This window comes from Mustela nivalis (assembly GCF_964662115.1).
Source record: "Mustela nivalis genome assembly, chromosome: 14".
NCBI classification, from domain to species: Eukaryota; Metazoa; Chordata; class Mammalia; order Carnivora; family Mustelidae; genus Mustela; species Mustela nivalis.
Window position 1 is genome coordinate 68,731,879 of NC_139033.1, and position 16,823 is coordinate 68,748,701.

The window sequence follows — 16,823 nt, forward strand, 5'->3', positions numbered from 1 at the left end:
AGTCAGGTAATGTAGTCACAGAATGAAACGAGTTACTACTATCACCATTTTACAAATAAAGACATTTGGGCCCAGAAGACTCAAGCAACCTGTTTAAGTTCATATAGGAAATGAGTCAATGAATGCAGACAATATCTCAGGTCCCTTAGTTGAGTGGTCATAACCCCTGGTCTATGCAGGATGCATTTAATTCTGCAAAGTCACATCGGTCTAACTAAAAGAAATAGGCCCATGAAACACGTGCAGAGATGTCCTCCGCAGTCATGGACTTTAGCTGGGAGCATGGCAGCCCACAATAAAGAATGCACTTTGGGGGACCTGGGTGGCATGGTCGGTTGGGGATCCAGCTCTTGGGTTCAGTTCAGGTCCGATCTTAGGGTGGTGAGAGTAAGGCTGCATGCAGCTCCATGTTCAGCAAAGTCTGCTTGAGACTCTTTCTCCCTCTGTCTCTGCCCTTTCCCACTGTGCTCACACACACACTCTCTCTCTCACCCTCTCTTTTTCTAAAATAAATAAATGCATCTTAAAAAAAGAGAGCAAGAGAGAAAATTCACTTCTCAATCTGCCTGGTAGCTACATGTGTCCAGTTGAGTGTGAGCAGAAGGGATGTGGGTCACTTCTGGGTCATGGAAGTCTTGTGGAGCCCCCTCTCTTGGCCTGGGCTCCCCTGGGAGTAGAGTCTGAAGCTAAAGCTTGACTGCAGATTTATTTAGGAAGTGATTCCTAAATAGGTAGCAGGAGTGAAGGTGACAAAGGCAAGTGTGACGAGAAAGGAGGGAGAGCCAACACAAAAATGTGTCACAGAGTTGGCCACCATTACAGGTGACTAGCACTCAATGACACAGTTCTGATGGGGAGACACAAGGGGAGAGATACCCACTGGTACTCGTCCATCAGTCAAGGTGTTAGCCGTCCCACACCACTGGCTTGTTCTTGCTACGATGTCCAAGAAGCTCCAGAACAGAAAAGTGAGAAGCTTGGGCTGAAGTGAGGCATGGCCAGATCGCACCTATGCAAACTAGCAAAGCCTGCACCGTTATGGGCACCAGAGGAGTGGTTAGGTAGAGTGGAGAGGATTCGTTTCTCAAGAGGAACCCAATACATCTCCCTTCCTGCTGGTGAGGACACTGGTAATGGGGAGCCACCTTAGACCATGTAACAATGGCAAACTGCATAGTAGGGCTAGAACAGTAATACTGAAGGAGCTTGGTGTCCTGGGACGATCTGAGTAGCCAGGTTAGCTGGGACCATACAAAAGAGAGAAATAAATCTCTTTTATTTAAGCAACTGTTATTTTAGAAACTAATAAAAAGGAAGCCTGGTAATCGTAAGTTATAAACATGAAACTGGAGGGATCTGTTTAGACAGTGAATAAAATATTTGGGTGTTAGCCAACAGGTGACAGAGCCCTGGGCTACATGACAATCACCTTAAAAATCTCACTGTCATGTGGCTCAGTCCCTGACACCAAATCACATGGATTATCTCACTTTACCACCACCACAATCTTGTGAGTTTACTACTTTTCCACTCCCATTTTATAGGAATTTGGAACTTACTTTGCCTGAGGTCATGCACCTAGCAGTGGGTGGGGCTGGTTTCCAAGGGCAGGCACCCAGGGCTCTGAGCTCACCTCACTGCTGCCCCATGCCCATGGACCATATGGGCACTACCTATGTACTTACATACCACCGATGTAATTTAGACAACTTGTCTGAGACTAAAACGTAACCTATAGATGCAGCATCTCTGGCTTCTCCCCATCTGGGCTGCCAGTAATCCAGCAGAGCTGGAATAACCACAGTCATTTGGAGGATAGAGACCTGTCTGCTGGTGAGTTGTTTTTCATCAAGCTAAAGAATACTATTCTGAACTTGTTCTTCGTCTTCTTCCATTTATCTAGACATTAATCTTCGCCTTGTAAATTTCAGGAGTTCTCCATGCTAAATTCAAATGTATTTGTTTTGTGTATTCTAAATTAATCCCTAATGAACCAGGAATTCCAAAGTGCCCTTTCCTTTGTTTTGAACAATATGTAAGATAAAATGTCTAGTTTATGCCTTAGTGTCTAGAAGTTGATTGCTAGGAAATCAGGATGTTCACAACTTTTAAGCAGAAAGAAAGGCTAAATAATGACCACTTTTTAAGGATTCACTAAATACTCAGGATTTTGATAAATTCTCATAGACAAATCTGTGTTAAAATATGAATCCTCCCCATCTTCTTCAACCCAGCTTGGTAGATGAGTCGGAAGTGTAAGTTTGTATCTAAAAGCTAACACGTGTCCTCTTTCTCCCCTCTTATTCCCCTCTGTTATCCTTAAGTTGTTTTTTTAAATCCTTAAGTTATTTTTCAAAGTGCATGTATGAAACCATGCTTAGAGGATGTGGGGAACTTTAAAATTAACCAACTATGGACTCACACTAATGCAATGGGGTCCAAAAGCACCCTGGCAGGCAAACACTTTGTATGAGGTGCAACTGAAAACAATACCACAAGTAAATGACCCAGTTTCCATTCTAAACTTTATCCCATGCATAGCATTCTGAGCAAAAGGAACCCTGGCTAGTGCCAAGGGGGAAAAAAAAGAACATGGATTTCAGATAAGAATGATCCAGAAACCAAAGGAATTTGGAGAGGACTTTGTAGATGCAAAGTAGCAAATGCGGAACATCACAGAAAGTAGAGGGACAGTAATCCCCCATGGTGAACCCACTGAGTTTCAAAAGACGTTTAACCAACATCTGAATGAAAAACCTCTGTGGGGAGGTCAGTTGCCAACTGAAACGGCTGAGAAGACATCATCTCCTCCTACCCTAATTTGTACCCCCTTTCTCATTTAGAGGCTTAGCAGGAGGGAGCTGTAATATGATTACTTGTTGATGAAGGGATTCCTAACATGACCTACTGGTTTCCTTTGATGCTTTGTTTTCTGACATACTGCTAAACTCTGAAATCCAGAAAAACTATAATTTAGTTCAGAAGCTTATTTTAAAACATACATTGCAGTCATAGAACTGATTCTTACTACCTTCTCAAATTTTTTGGTTAATACAAGTCCCTTCTTCACAAAATGCATTACGTTTCCTTCTACTGTCACTTTCATTTGGTTTCCCCAATTTCCAATGAGTTGGGGAGAAATCTGAAAACACGGCTATGTGGGAAAGGGCCTCTGTGGGAAAGGGTCCCAGTCCCAGCTTTTTTGCTCCCTCACTGTGCCTTGCACAGGACTTCAGGGCTGGCCTCTAAGAAAGGACCTGGATGGGTCTCACTGCCAATCACAGAATCACAGGGGCCCCTAGGCCAAAGGGAAGCTGGTGGATGAGGACATGGAGACATGGCAGGAAGGGAGGGTTCCTCCTTTCCAGGCTGGTTCAAGGGAGAAAATCAAACAGATTAGTGCATCTGTAGCAGTTCACTTTCCCCTATGGGGCTGACTTGGCACGGTCTTCCCTTCCGGAACGATCTTTATGCTGTACTAAAGGAACTAGGCACGAATAGGCTTTGAGCTAGGATGCAATCTTCCCTTTTTCTCTGTCCTTTTCTCTGAGAGGCATCCTTAGTACATGAACCCCAGCAGAAGTGACCAGTGCAAGGACTGGATAAACAACATGCCGGCCACAGGCCAAGTTCCCCCTGACCTGTTTTCCATGAGACCTGTTTTCTTGGGCCTGTGCAGTTCTTCGGTTTGTTCTGTTTTTACATTTGAATGTTGTCTTTTAAAAGGGCACAAACTCTCCAGGTCACTGCTAATCCCTAAAGACGCCCTGAACACGCAGCCCACTTGGCTCATCTTGTGTTACAAACACCCCTGTTGGCTTTTGACCTTTCAATCCCTGGTAAGCAGAAACTTCTCCTTGGTTAACAGCCTTGGAGCCAGTTAAGATGCTGATGTCTCAGAGGTCTTGGAGAATAAACGAAGGTGGATCAAAGGGTAAGTCAATAGCTTAGTTTAGGAGATATTTTAAAAATCCAAGCAAGCCATTTCCAGGCCTCTTGGTTCAGCATTCTCTGTCGCATGCCCGCACTTGGGGGCCCTCTGCAGACAGCAGGGCAATATGATTGCTGGCTCACAAATCCCATGAGGTCTGGCTTTGAGTTTATATCAACATAGATTGTATCTTTTCTCAGCGTGCTTCCATCAGAGCAATGCTTAATTTGGACTGATCTGTGCTCCCAGAAGGGAGGGCAGTCGTTCTTTCATTGGATGCATTTAATTTCACTCTCCCTCTTAAGTTTAAAATGCTCTGGACATGCATTTACCTTCCTTCTTCTCTTCCCCACACTTTTCCTTCCTCCTTCTTTTATTTCTCCCAAATCCAAATGATGTATAAGTGGAGTGGACCTCCGTTGGGAGTGGAAGGGAAACACTGTCAATCTTTATTTTTTCCACCTCAAGCTCTACATTAGATCCTCCATCCAAGTTTTCTAAAACATGTAAGGTTCTCCTCACCCCTGCTTTCATCCTTAGGATATACTTGAAGTCACAAAATAAGCACAGTGCATTTTCTGCGAGGGAATCAATTTCCTTGATGGTCAATCATTGAAAACCATAATAGAACTGGCAAATGTTCTATGAAGCAAAAAACAATATTCATTGTTTTAAAAAGATAAAACACAGAATTATAAAGGCCTTCATGCTTGGTGGAGGCTTCTTTCAAATGTTTCTTTGGGTCGCAAAGAAGTCCTTTATATCTACTTTGCTATTAGGAGTAACTGGGTGAAAGTTTGAGAAATAGTGTGAGATTCTGGTAAATTCTTTTCTAAAACACAGCCTGATTTTGTATCTGAGAGGAGTATTTCTTTATTTCTGGGGTTCATGAAATGAGAAATTATGTAGCCTTTGGCTGGACACTTAAGTCTATTCCTGGGCTTGCCAAAAAGGCTTGGGTTGAGTCACTGGACTGGACTTCACAGTCTCATTCAGAGACCACTGGGATTGTAAAACTCTTGCTGCTGAGGCCATTTCTTGTAAATGGCTCCACGTATTTAAGAATAAATAGTGTAGTTCTGTTACTGTTGGTTTGGGAATCACCCATCCACCACACTGGCACAGTTGTCCTGCTTATTATGCACAAGTGTCAAACATTTGCATTTTCTCTCTTCTGCATTTGTTGGAAAGTAAATAGGCAGCAATAAAGAAACTTCATTATGCATGTTTTCTGCCTTGGGTGGCACCTGGAATTTGCTGAATTTGCTGAGTGCAACTTAAATTTTAAAAGACTCCTGAGCCTCACCTTTTTTAATGCCATGCAGGTCAAATGGAAAACCAAATACTTGGAATAAGCAAGCTGCATGGGTCCTTTCTCTTGGTCTTGACTGACTCCAGACCCTGTTGTGGAATCCCAGCACCTCTTTTTTTTCCTCTTCCAGCCGTTAAGCTTCCATGACCATTCCATTAAACAAACATCTCCTCTCCCCCTCTCAGAAAATCAACAACTGATTTAGCATATTACCTAGGACACTCCAGTACAAAAGCTTTAATGGGCAAAAACAAAACAAGAACACTCCTATCCACTGATTTTCCAGGACATCTTGTCTACTTCATGTCGCTCTTAGTGGAACTTGAAATGTGATTTACAGGCAATGAAGCTGATTTCACAAGCACTATATAGACTCTCACTGATGACAACTGAAAGGACTTTGCCCAGACTGCTTCTCGCTACCTTGTACCAGGAGCTGAACGCAGGGAATGGAATGAGGCAGAATGGAAAAATAAATGTAAATATCAAGCATATTGCTCTTTTTTTCATTGACTCACCCCAGAAGGGGACCCCATCTAAGATTCTACAAAATCCTATTAAATCATTCTAGGCAAGATGCTTAATTATTATTACATTTAGGGAATAAGAGCAGGATCATATCTTCCCAGTGATACTACACTCTTGGTAATATTCTCAATTTGTAGAAAAGGAAGCATGGTGTGGTGAACAAAGCCTCAGCACTGGACTCAGACAGGCCGAGGTTTAAAATCCCAGAGCCACAATTTATTGGCTGTGTACCACTGGATATGCTACCAACCTCTTGTGGGCCTCATTATTCTTCATCTGCAGAATGGGGAAATGATGCAAGGATTTAATGAGCCCAAATGCAAGGAGCAAGTGCCATGCTGGGCACACAATCCATGTAAAATTACCTTCCCTTTTTAAATCAGATTACAGATTATGAACATAAAGCAACTCCGCAGCAACAGCTGACTCTGGCTGAGGGCACTGTTTTCTATGAAGGGTGCTCTTGGTGGCCCCTAGTTGTGACTGCTGATTACACACATCTGGAAACTATGACAACCGCTTTGCTTTGAGCTCAGCTTGGCCCAAATGTAGCTCTATATAAGGCAGCTTCTATCCTTCAGTTTTTCCCAACACATCATAGCTTGCCTTGAATTTGGGCAGAGGAGTGGGTGTCAAAAGAAATGCACAATGTCTAGGAAAAATTCAGATTCAACTAACATTACCCAGCCCTGTTTAGTTCCCACTAGGGAACCATTCCTGGAGTAGCTCACAGAACATGCACAGGAGCCCTGTTAGGAAGCTATACTATTATGTCTACTTTGCAGATGTCTCAACTGAATCTGGGAGGTTAAGTCACTTTCTCAAGTCACAGAGATAACAAGGCATGGGGTTGGGGTAATATCCCAGGCTTTTTGACCTGGTTAATAAAGCAGGAGGATTTGCAGTGTTGAAAGATAGGCAATGGCAGTGTCTACTTGCCAAAGTCTACTTTGGGTTGACACTGTGACAAATGCTGGGAGGCAGGAGATGGGAGATGCCAGTGGTAAGTTTTCTTGACTTTTAGAAACCCTATACTAAGGCCTTCAGTCCATCATGTCACATATCAATTGGGGCAGGTAGTAAGATGTAGCTATTAAACAGATCATGTAAATAATATCTGATCACTAATTAAAAAACAACAACACTGAATTTATAAAACATTCCCAGCATGATTTAATCTGGGAGTGGGGGTGGGGTTGGTCTTATCTGCACAATTTAGAACGATTTTAAAACCAATTGTAACTCCCATTCACTTATTCACTTATTCAACAAATATTTATTAATCTACCTACTAGGTGTCAAGCACTGTTCTAGATACTGGGGAAACAAAAACTCTTCAATAAAAGCTTTTGAAAGTGCCTTCTTGGTAACTGATCAAGTAATAATAAATTGAGATTTGGGGGAAAAGAATGCTAAAACATCAGATTTTTTTTTAAAAAATTCCTTTATGGGCTTTTTTGAGGACTCTTTCCTTTGTTTCCACTTAAAAACCTCCCATTTTTCTCTTGCTTCTTTGTTCCCCAGAGGCAATTTTTAGTCCCAATATGTGCTGCACCATATGCTTCCATTTCCATGGCCAAAGCAGGACAACGGTGGGTGGGGGGGCGGTTCAGCACAGCCCCAACTAGATGATAAACAGTGACCATAATATGCTGCTAGAGTCTTTAAAAAATACCAGAAAGTAGTATTTCAACCCCCCTCCAAATGAAAAGCCTAGTGAATGAAATTAAGACTGTTACTCGAGTGTAATTACACTGAGTATATAAAATTGAAACACTGAAAGTAAATCATACATTTGGATATTACATTTCATATTTCAGCATATGCTGAATAAGCCAGTGAAATTTTATTATTGTTGGGGGTAATGTCAGGAGAGAAATTTCTACAAATTTTATATATAAAATTTTTCCATTTTTTTCTGTTTTTTTTTCCATTTTTCTGTTTTCCATTTATGTCAAGTTGAGCACATGCTGTGACTTAATATTCTCCTTCTTCCCCGCATTTAATGCCCAGGGACAAGCTCCATCTTGATTATCCTAAATTTCGCCTTAGGTGACCTCAGACTAAGAGGGGGCTTTTAATTTTGTTTTGTTTTCTTAATTCCACGAAGGTTTTTGTTTGTTTGTTTGTTTGTTTTTGCTTGTTTGCTTGTTTTAATTTATATAGAAAAGGAGAGAAGAAGGACTTCCAAATAACCCTATAAACATGGTCTTCTGGGTACTGGCAAATGGCCCGGATAGCACAGCAAGTTACAATGCATTATGGAAGACAACTGTGGCTGCAGTCACTTCTTGCCGGCCCATGTCTCAGCTCATGGAAACTGGACGACAACCGAGGGAACGGTGGGTTAGAACGTAGTAAGACGCCGCAGAACTTGCCGGCTTACTGACCTGCGACTCGCTGGGAGACCGTGAGGGAAAGCTTTGGGAATGCATTGGGAGAGGCCCCGCGCCTGCGCTCCAGGGAGGGGTCACCCCTGCGCAAGCGCAGTGACTGCAGTGGCGCCGTTAAAGGTAACAACCGCCGAAAGAAGATGGCTTCCAGCTACAAGAAGTCAAACGTGGCCTCTACCAGCCAGAAAAGAAAGGTGGGCCCTAAGCCTGAACTCACGGAAGATCAGAAGCAAGAAGTTCGCGAAGCATTTGACCTCTTCGATGCCGACGGAAGTGGGACCATCGACGTGAAGGAGCTGAAGGTGGCCATGAGAGCGCTGGGCTTTGAACCCAGGAAGGAAGAGATGAAGAAGATGATCTCCGAAGTAGACAAAGAAGGCACAGGGAAAATCAGCTTCAATGACTTTTTGGCCGTGATGACTCAGAAGATGGCCGAGAAAGACACCAAAGAAGAAATCCTGAAGGCTTTCAGGCTCTTTGATGATGATGAAACTGGGAAGATCTCCTTCAAAAACCTAAAGCGCGTGGCCAACGAGTTAGGGGAAAACCTCACCGACGAGGAGCTGCAGGAAATGATAGACGAAGCCGATCGGGATGGAGATGGTGAAGTGAACGAGGAAGAATTTCTTCGGATCATGAAAAAGACCAGCTTGTATTAAAGTCACTTTCTTCTGCAAGCATGTGTAGAGAAGTCCAATGGCATGCTGGGTTCTCTGATTCGGTTTTGTAGGACCTCGAGTTAGAGGACAGCGTTATCCTCTTACCCCCAATTTCTTTAGATACTTCTATTTCCAAATCTCTGGCTCAATTATAGAATTTTAAAGAAGTTTGTTAGTGTGAGTGTTTTGGTTTCTAATTCTCGCAATCAGACCTGGAGTACTTTAGGTTGAATAAAGAGCCCTGAGGCTTCAGTCCCCTGGCTCACCTTCTGCCCTGCTTTGGTGGACAGCCATTGAGCTGAAGGAAGGTAGGTTGGCTTCTTGCGTCCAAGAGCCATGCGATTCCCTTGTTACTTCTTTGGTGGCCTTATATTAATCTTGCTTCACATTCTATTCCTTGAATTCGAGCCATTCTTTTAGCATGATGAGGTGGAATTGGCCAACATGTCATTCTAGCCATTACTTTTCATTTAACTGAATATTGGTTTGAAGAAGAACGGTGCAGCCACTTACTAGGCTCAGGAAAGGTGCTCTTCTAAAGAATAAGCTTGCAGTTGGGTGTTGGTAAATTATGCAGTTTTGTCTATTCTTTGACTTCCTCACATACAAATGACTCTTCCTTTGTGTATAAATTATCTACTGTGTATTATCCAAGGCCAGATTTATATCAGAGCTATAAAATAAAATTTAATTTAATATTGGCCCAAGCGAAGCATCATTTGCATAAAAAGTTAACTAGTGATTTTGAGTAAATATCCTACAAATGTAAGATCTTCGTTTAGTAAAAATGCAACGTATTTTAAGCTACTTATCTGTCCTTGGAAAGATCAGTTAGCATTTTAGTTACACTGTATTATATCCTTCCCTTTATTACTGCTTTACATTACACGCCAGTGTCTACATGCTAATTCTTAGAACATCTTAGTTCTTGATTTGATTTTCCCCCTCTGGTGTATAGTTGATGCCAGAGCATTTGGCATGTAAGTGATTCTTTATTTTATAATCCCAGAACACTGTTTCACTATGGTGTGTGTATGTATTAATACTACTTGTTTTCTGTTCTAAACTAAGCCTTTCTTGTTTTGAAATAAGAAATCTAGCCCTTTTGAGTGTCTATAAACCTGAAATTAGAGAGAATTTAAATAATATGACTGTGAGAAAATAATATAATCTGCTAAGATACAACCTAGGTTAACGTTTTGATAATAGGCAACAAAACTATTAAATGGGCAAGATATTTTGGTCACAACTGAATGTAAATTAAATCTTCATACAAAGTCCCATTAAGATAAATGTTGAAATTCTGGAAAATTTTTCACTTGCTTTGCCAGCAATTGTACCCTTCAGAGGGTGGTGGATATAATCAGGGAAACTACTACTCTGAGCTGAATTCTCATTAACGGGGACTAATTTGTCAAAGCAGTAGTACTAGCTGAAGTGATGGGTATGTGGACATTTGTTGTGAGAAAGAGTTTTGCTGAGGTGGCTGGCACAGGGCAGAGGAACTCATCAGTCTGCAAATGCTTACAGTTCAGGTTCAGGGTCTGGGTGTGGATTCAAGTTCAGTTATAGGGGATACAGGTGCAATTTGGGTCCACATCAATCTGAAGGGCCTGATCCAAAGGCAAGGGGAGGAGTATGGCGTTCTGGGAAGCAAGACTTCCTGGCATCCTGTTGACCAGAATCTTGGCCCAAGGATCTATATATGGATCAAGGTAGAAATATCAGAAACAAAGAAAGTTGGCAGAAACTAAGAAAAAGGGTCAGAGCCTCAGCCAACTGGCCTAGTTTCAGTCTCGGCTCCTGTCCCAGCAGAGGACAGAAGTGAAAACCAGGAACCTGGGCTGAAGCCCAGCAGTCAGGCTGCCCAAATGCCCTGGGGTCAACTGTGGAGGCTGTATGTAGCCCAGTACATAAAGGGTTGCCCTGAGGGCACAATCCCACACAAGGGAAGGGAGCTCCAGAATATTTCTGAATCCCATTTACTGCTAAGGAAGAACTTCACAATGAACTATTAGTCTTGCTTCTCAATTGACTCATACTTTAAAGGATGGAGGGTAAAGAGGAGAAAGGGGGATGATGAGAGCAGGACCAAACTGGCATTTGAATTTAAATTTTTTTTTTTAGATTTTTTTTTTGACAGAGTGAGCACATAAGCAGGGAGGAGTGGCAGGCAGAGGGAGAGGGAGGAGCAAACTTCTCACTAAGCAGGGAGCCCTGTGATGTGGGGATTAATCCTAGGACTCTGGGATCATGACCTGAGCTGAAGGCAGTTGCTTGACTGACAGAGCCACCCTTGAATTTGAATTTTAAGAGAAGTTAGTCATATATGTCTGGCTCAGTCTTACTCTTTACATATGGCCTAGTCTTTACAAAAGTAAAACACAAGAAATTCAAAGAAAACTTACAGATACCTTTCTGTAGATGAGGAAACACAGTAGTAAAGCTTGGAAAGAACTAAAAAAAGTAATTTCCACTGGGCTATTATAAATGACCCCAACAAAGGAGCAGGAAGCAGACCAAAGAAATCTATATGAAGTGTGTCGAGACCTCATTGATAAGCCCTTGCTTTCTAATAACAAATGTAACATGAAAAGCATAGCTTAGAGCCAAGGATGAAAATATGACGGTATTAAGGTTGTAATAATATCAAGAAAGTGGGGCACCTGGGTGGCTCAGTTGGTTAAGCATCTGACTCTTGATTTTGGTTTGGGTGGTAATCTCTGGGCCCTAGGATCAAGTTCCACATCGGGCTCCTTGCTTACTGGGGAGTCTGCTTGAGAATTCTCTCTCCCTCTGCCTCGGACCCTCCCTACCCTCATTCTTTAAAAAACATATCAAGAGAGTGAATGCTCCAAATAAGCAGAGAACAGTAAAAGGTTTTTGTTGTTTTCCCTTAAAGACATCTTAGTTATGTTTAAGAAGATATTGGAAAGAATCACTGGTCACCGCACCTCCTTTCCTGTGGAGTGGGTCCCTTGGTCCAATGTAATATTATGTGGGATCCTGTGTCAGTGGAACAAACACCCAGATATGGTGTCAGTTGAAGCTCTGTAAGAAAAGGCAAGCTCATGACCAAAGTATGTGTCTGGTCCAGTCAAGATGAGTCCCTGATCTTTCCAAAGTAGAAGGGATCCAGTTAGGCTACTTGACTTTAAGAGGCCAACTGATCTCCTTGAGAGCAGTGCTGTTCTGCATTTGTCAGCAGCTATGCTGTTGGGCTTGTGCATAATTTCTGTCTCTGCCACAGTGACTATTCCATTCTTGTGCCTGTTGTGCCAGCACTCGGGCAGTTTTGGAAGTTTCTAGTGACATATCTTCAGGCTTACTCATTCTTTCCTTGGCTACATCCAGTCTGTTAATGCACCCAGGAAAGGCATTCTTCATTTCTGTTTCAGTGTTTTCTATTTCTTATTTATTCATTTCTTTCTTCTTTCTTTCTTTCTTTTTTCTTTTTTGGTTAAGTTGCTGCATTTATTTAGAAATGTGAATGAGGAGGGACCGTAGTTTTGTTTTTGTTTTTTAACATATAATGTATTGTGTCAGAGGTACAGGTCTGTGATTTTCTTTTCCAATTCTTTCCTAGAGTTTCCATTTCTCTGTCTACATACACAACAGTCCTTCATATTGTCCACTTTTTTAAAGAATCCTTAGAATGCCTATTATATAAATGATGATCAGCTCCTCTTGGCTGTTGGTGAGGATGAGTCTTTCTATAACACTGATGATTTTCTATCTTACCATTTGTTGAGAGAGGGATGTTGATGTTTCCAATTTTAATTGGGGATTTGTATATTTCTCCTTTCAGTTCTATTAGTATTTGCTTCACATATTTTCCATCTCTGTTGTTTGGTTACGCAGACATGTAGGATTGCTATGACTTCTTGGTGGAATGGCTCTTTTATTATTATTTAATATTTTTCTCAGTCTCTGGTAATTTTATTTGTTCTGAAGTCTAAGTTACCTGATACAAATATAGCTCTTCTGCTTCTTTTCATTAATGTCTTCATGATGTATCCCTTTTCATCCTTTTCACCTGTATCACCTTATTCCATATCACCCAGTATTCTTGGAGCCCCTACACATTAAAAAGAGGAAACTGAGACATGAAGAGATAAAGTAATTTGTGCAAATTTATATACCTAGTAAGAGGCAAAAGGAAGATTTGAACCCAGTCTGTCTGGCTCCTGAATCCAAACTCAAAACTTACAGATTCTACCATTCTAACTCTTTATTTAGTTTAATCAACGTCTCAGGACCTTTCCAGTCCAATGCAAGGTATGTCTTTTAAAGGTCATACACCTAATCAGTGGTGCTCCTGGGCTCAGAATAGTTTTGGAACCCCTATTTAGGAGACAATCTTAAAACATCCAGCATATTCTTTTCTTTTAAGATGTTATTTATTTGTTTGAGAGAGAGACAAATAGCAAGAGACAGCATGAGTGGGGAGGAGAGGGAGAAACAGACTCCCACTGAGCAGGGACCCTGACTCGAAGCTCGATCCCAGGACCCTGAGACCATGACCTGGGCTGAAGGCAGATGCTTAACCAACTGAGCCACCCAGGTACTCCACATCCAGCATATTCTTGTGAACATTCTCAAGAAGCAAATCTAATTCCATTGAGACTGGGGTTAATTAATTTTTGGAAATCGCTTCAAGTTACTTGTACTCAAGTCTGATAACAGACTTGAAAAGTCTGGAAAGGCTGAATATTATCATTTAAGGATTAAAGCAGTAGATGCCACTGAAATGATAAGCCTAATTTCTTGGAATGGTATGTAAACTGGCTTTGAAGGTACTTCCAAAAGAGAAGCATTGGAAAGGTGATGACTGATGAAGACATCGTTGGAATAAGTCTCTAATCACCAAGGCAACACAGTATTTTGAAGGAACAACACACATTGGGACATGCACATCTGGTGTTACTGTGATTTTCAAAGTTATACATTACACAAATACATTCTTTGCTTTATAAAAGAATTGTTCTTGCATTTATTAAGAAATAGAGGGGGGAGGAAGGTACAAAATAGAAGATCTCCATGCACTAGGAAATAATGTATATAAGGTGCTCTGACCCATAGCAGACCAATAAAGGGAAGATATTAAGAATAATAATAATAAATGAAGTGTATCAAAAAAGAGAAAATAAACAAAGAAAGACATCCTTCTCACATACAGACTACATTGACCTTAGAAAAAAAATGCCATCTAAAATCCCGATGTCTACTGATCCAACATTCACCAGCCAGGATGACTGAGAGGAGGTTTGGGGGACCCAGTGAAGGGGGAAATATTTTTAAGTTTTATGGCCCCTTAGAAAGGGTAGGGTTGCAATTTCTGTTGGCCTCCCTGCTCTCTAGCTACCTCTTCCATCATACAGAGTTTGTGAGCCTGAGACCCAGGGGCAGAATCTGGCTTGTACGAACACACTTGGCAGTGGTGTGAGAGCTGCCTGCAGCTGTGTGGGTGAACCTCCGCGAGCGCCCAGCCAGCAAGCAAGGGAGGAGGAAACCCGGCCAGGACTCGCTCGTTAAGCCAGCAGCACGGGGAGCAACTGCTCAGGGGGACCTTTTTACTTGGCACGTTGGCACTGGGGTTTTGGTCCTGCTCTATCTGCCCAGAGGGGTGCTTTTATTTTCTAATTTATACACGACATTGTATACATTACCCATGGTCCTGCCATTACAATGTTTTTCTGTTTTGTTTTGTTTTTTTCAATTGAGTGAGTTTGCCAAGTTTGAAAAGTCAGGGATCTCAGCCAAGAATCTGTATTTCTAGCTTCTTTTGGAAACCTGGATGTTCTTTCTACTGTAGGTCCACAATTGCTTCACGACAGCCATTTACCTGGGGCCAAATGGCCACTTCTCCTTTCAGACCTGGTAGCAGCTGCTTCTCTGAAAAGAAAACCTATGAGCTTGTTGGGTTCCCCCCCTTCAGGTGGAGACTATCTTGGGACAAATAGGGCTGACTTCTGGCCGGTGGCATAGATGCCTCCAGAGGGCAGCACTGGAGCGCATATGAGCGACAGGTGAAGGGTGAGATCCTCTAGGCTAGAGACATTCCTCTTCTGGCTGCTCCTGCCCACTTCTCTGGAGGGCCAGAAAAGCCCCTCTGAGATCAGGCAGGACAAACTCAGTGGATGTCCAGCCTCTTGGAAGGCAGAACAAAGCCACTTCCTGTCCTTGCCCAGGAACGTGGAAATGCTGGTGGCTCCTTCAGAGGCTGCCTGCAAAGCTCAGGTGATCTCTTGGGCTATACTAACCCATTTCTTGTCTTTGTCAAAACAGCCAGCAGTGTGAACCCAGGGAGACAGCCCAGCCCTACAAAACCATTGGTGGGGGGTGGGGAGGGTGGGGAAGCCAGACAGAAAATGAATCACTGTGAGAGGGATGAGTGATGAATGCTCGGACAGTTCATGGAACTCTCCACGCAGTTCTGCAGAATTCAGCATTGGTCGAAGCGTGGAGGAGCCGCCTGTTGTCCATCCATGTGCCTAATGGGCCCTGGTTACTGGTGAAAATGAGACAAAGAGCTGCGTACACTATTTAGGGCTAGATTAAGCTGATTACCCCAGCTTAGCCTACTTCCAACGTATAGATCTCACCAGTGCTCTCTTATCTGTTTTTTCTTTCCCAGGGACTCTTCTTTGGACATTGAAAACAGAAATCCTAATAAGACCATTTTTTTACCTGTCTCATTCAAGAACAAGATTTTCAAACTCCCCCAAGATGGATGAAACCCCTCAGTCCCAAACTGTGACCGTGACCAGAAATATGCAGCAGCACAATTACTCAGAGAGATGAGATGCTGTTACCTAATAAAAATGTCATAAATATAGAATGATGAACTACCATGGGAAATGCATTGATGGAGAAGGACACATTGGAATGCGGGATAGTAAAAATCACTTAAACTTTGTGTGACCTCGAAGAAAGTCATGGCGGTATGTTTTGCCGTGTCCCTCAGATAGCATTTTGAGATACGGCTGTTTTCCACATCTTACTTTCTCATCAGCTGAATTTAGACTCTTCCTGAGGCTTCTTCCTTGGACAGCGTGGTGTCCCTCTTACGTCCAAAGGGTTGTCAAGTTTCTCTCTGTACTCAATAACCCTTAGGCAGGATCAGTTAATGAGACCATGAATTCCATGGAAGCATCTTGTTTGTAGCAATGGGGACAGAGGTGCCTCTCTTTGATAATTTAGAACAGTGGTGAGCGGAGGGTCAGATCTCCCTGGGGTAGTGTCACAAGCTGAGAAGGTGGCTGTGGCACTGCGTTCCTCTATGGTTTCCTACAGCTGTTCCAGATTTTCCATGGGCTCACCTTTAAATTAAAAGAATTTCTGCACTTTCAAGAATTTGAAAACAAAGCCATGTGTGAGAATATGAGATCCACTCATATGCCCTTGTAAGAAATAGGTTGCATTCCTTTTTCTGCGCTTAAAAAAAAAAAAAACTCCTTTTATTTTCCAGAATGCCATTTATGTAAATGATCCCAAATTAATCTTTAGCATGTGCCCATATTGTTTTGATTTATTAAGCTTTAAAAATATGCCCATTGTTCCCTTTTAGTGGCTTTTGGCAACTATTTCAGAAATTGAAATATATGAGCAAATTAGTAAAGTGAGTAGAATTACCAAGCACCATTCAACAAGCACTAAAGGTACAAATACACAAAAAGCATCATTATAGATCTTATAATGTTATGTCAGGTTTCTTATTTAACTTCATTTTTAATTAGCAAAATACAATGAAATTACACAGAGAGAAGCAAAATAATATCATTACTAGAATGGTATTTTTACATGTCTTTAAGTGATTTTGGTTTTATTTCTTGATGCAGTGGAAAAAACAAAGAGATTTTTGTGACATTGGGCAAATTACTTAATTTCTGTGACCCCTGTGTGTAAATGAGGTTGGATGACACTAATATCATAGGGTTGAAAGGATTAAATGAGGTTCTATGTAAAATGTCTAACAGGGAGCCTGGCACTGTGTAACC

General features: G+C 42.0%; 1 protein-coding gene across 1 annotated transcript; it reads left to right on the forward strand.

The window, feature by feature from the left end:
• The first annotated feature begins 8,259 nt into the window (after nucleotides 1–8,259).
• Nucleotides 8,260–8,991, forward strand: CETN1 (centrin 1). The gene has a single exon (XM_082699678.1). The coding sequence runs from the start codon at nucleotides 8,305–8,307 to the stop codon at nucleotides 8,821–8,823; it is 519 nt and encodes a 172-aa protein (XP_082555804.1). The 5' UTR covers nucleotides 8,260–8,304; the 3' UTR covers nucleotides 8,824–8,991.
• Nucleotides 8,992–16,823: the final 7,832 nt, after the last annotated feature.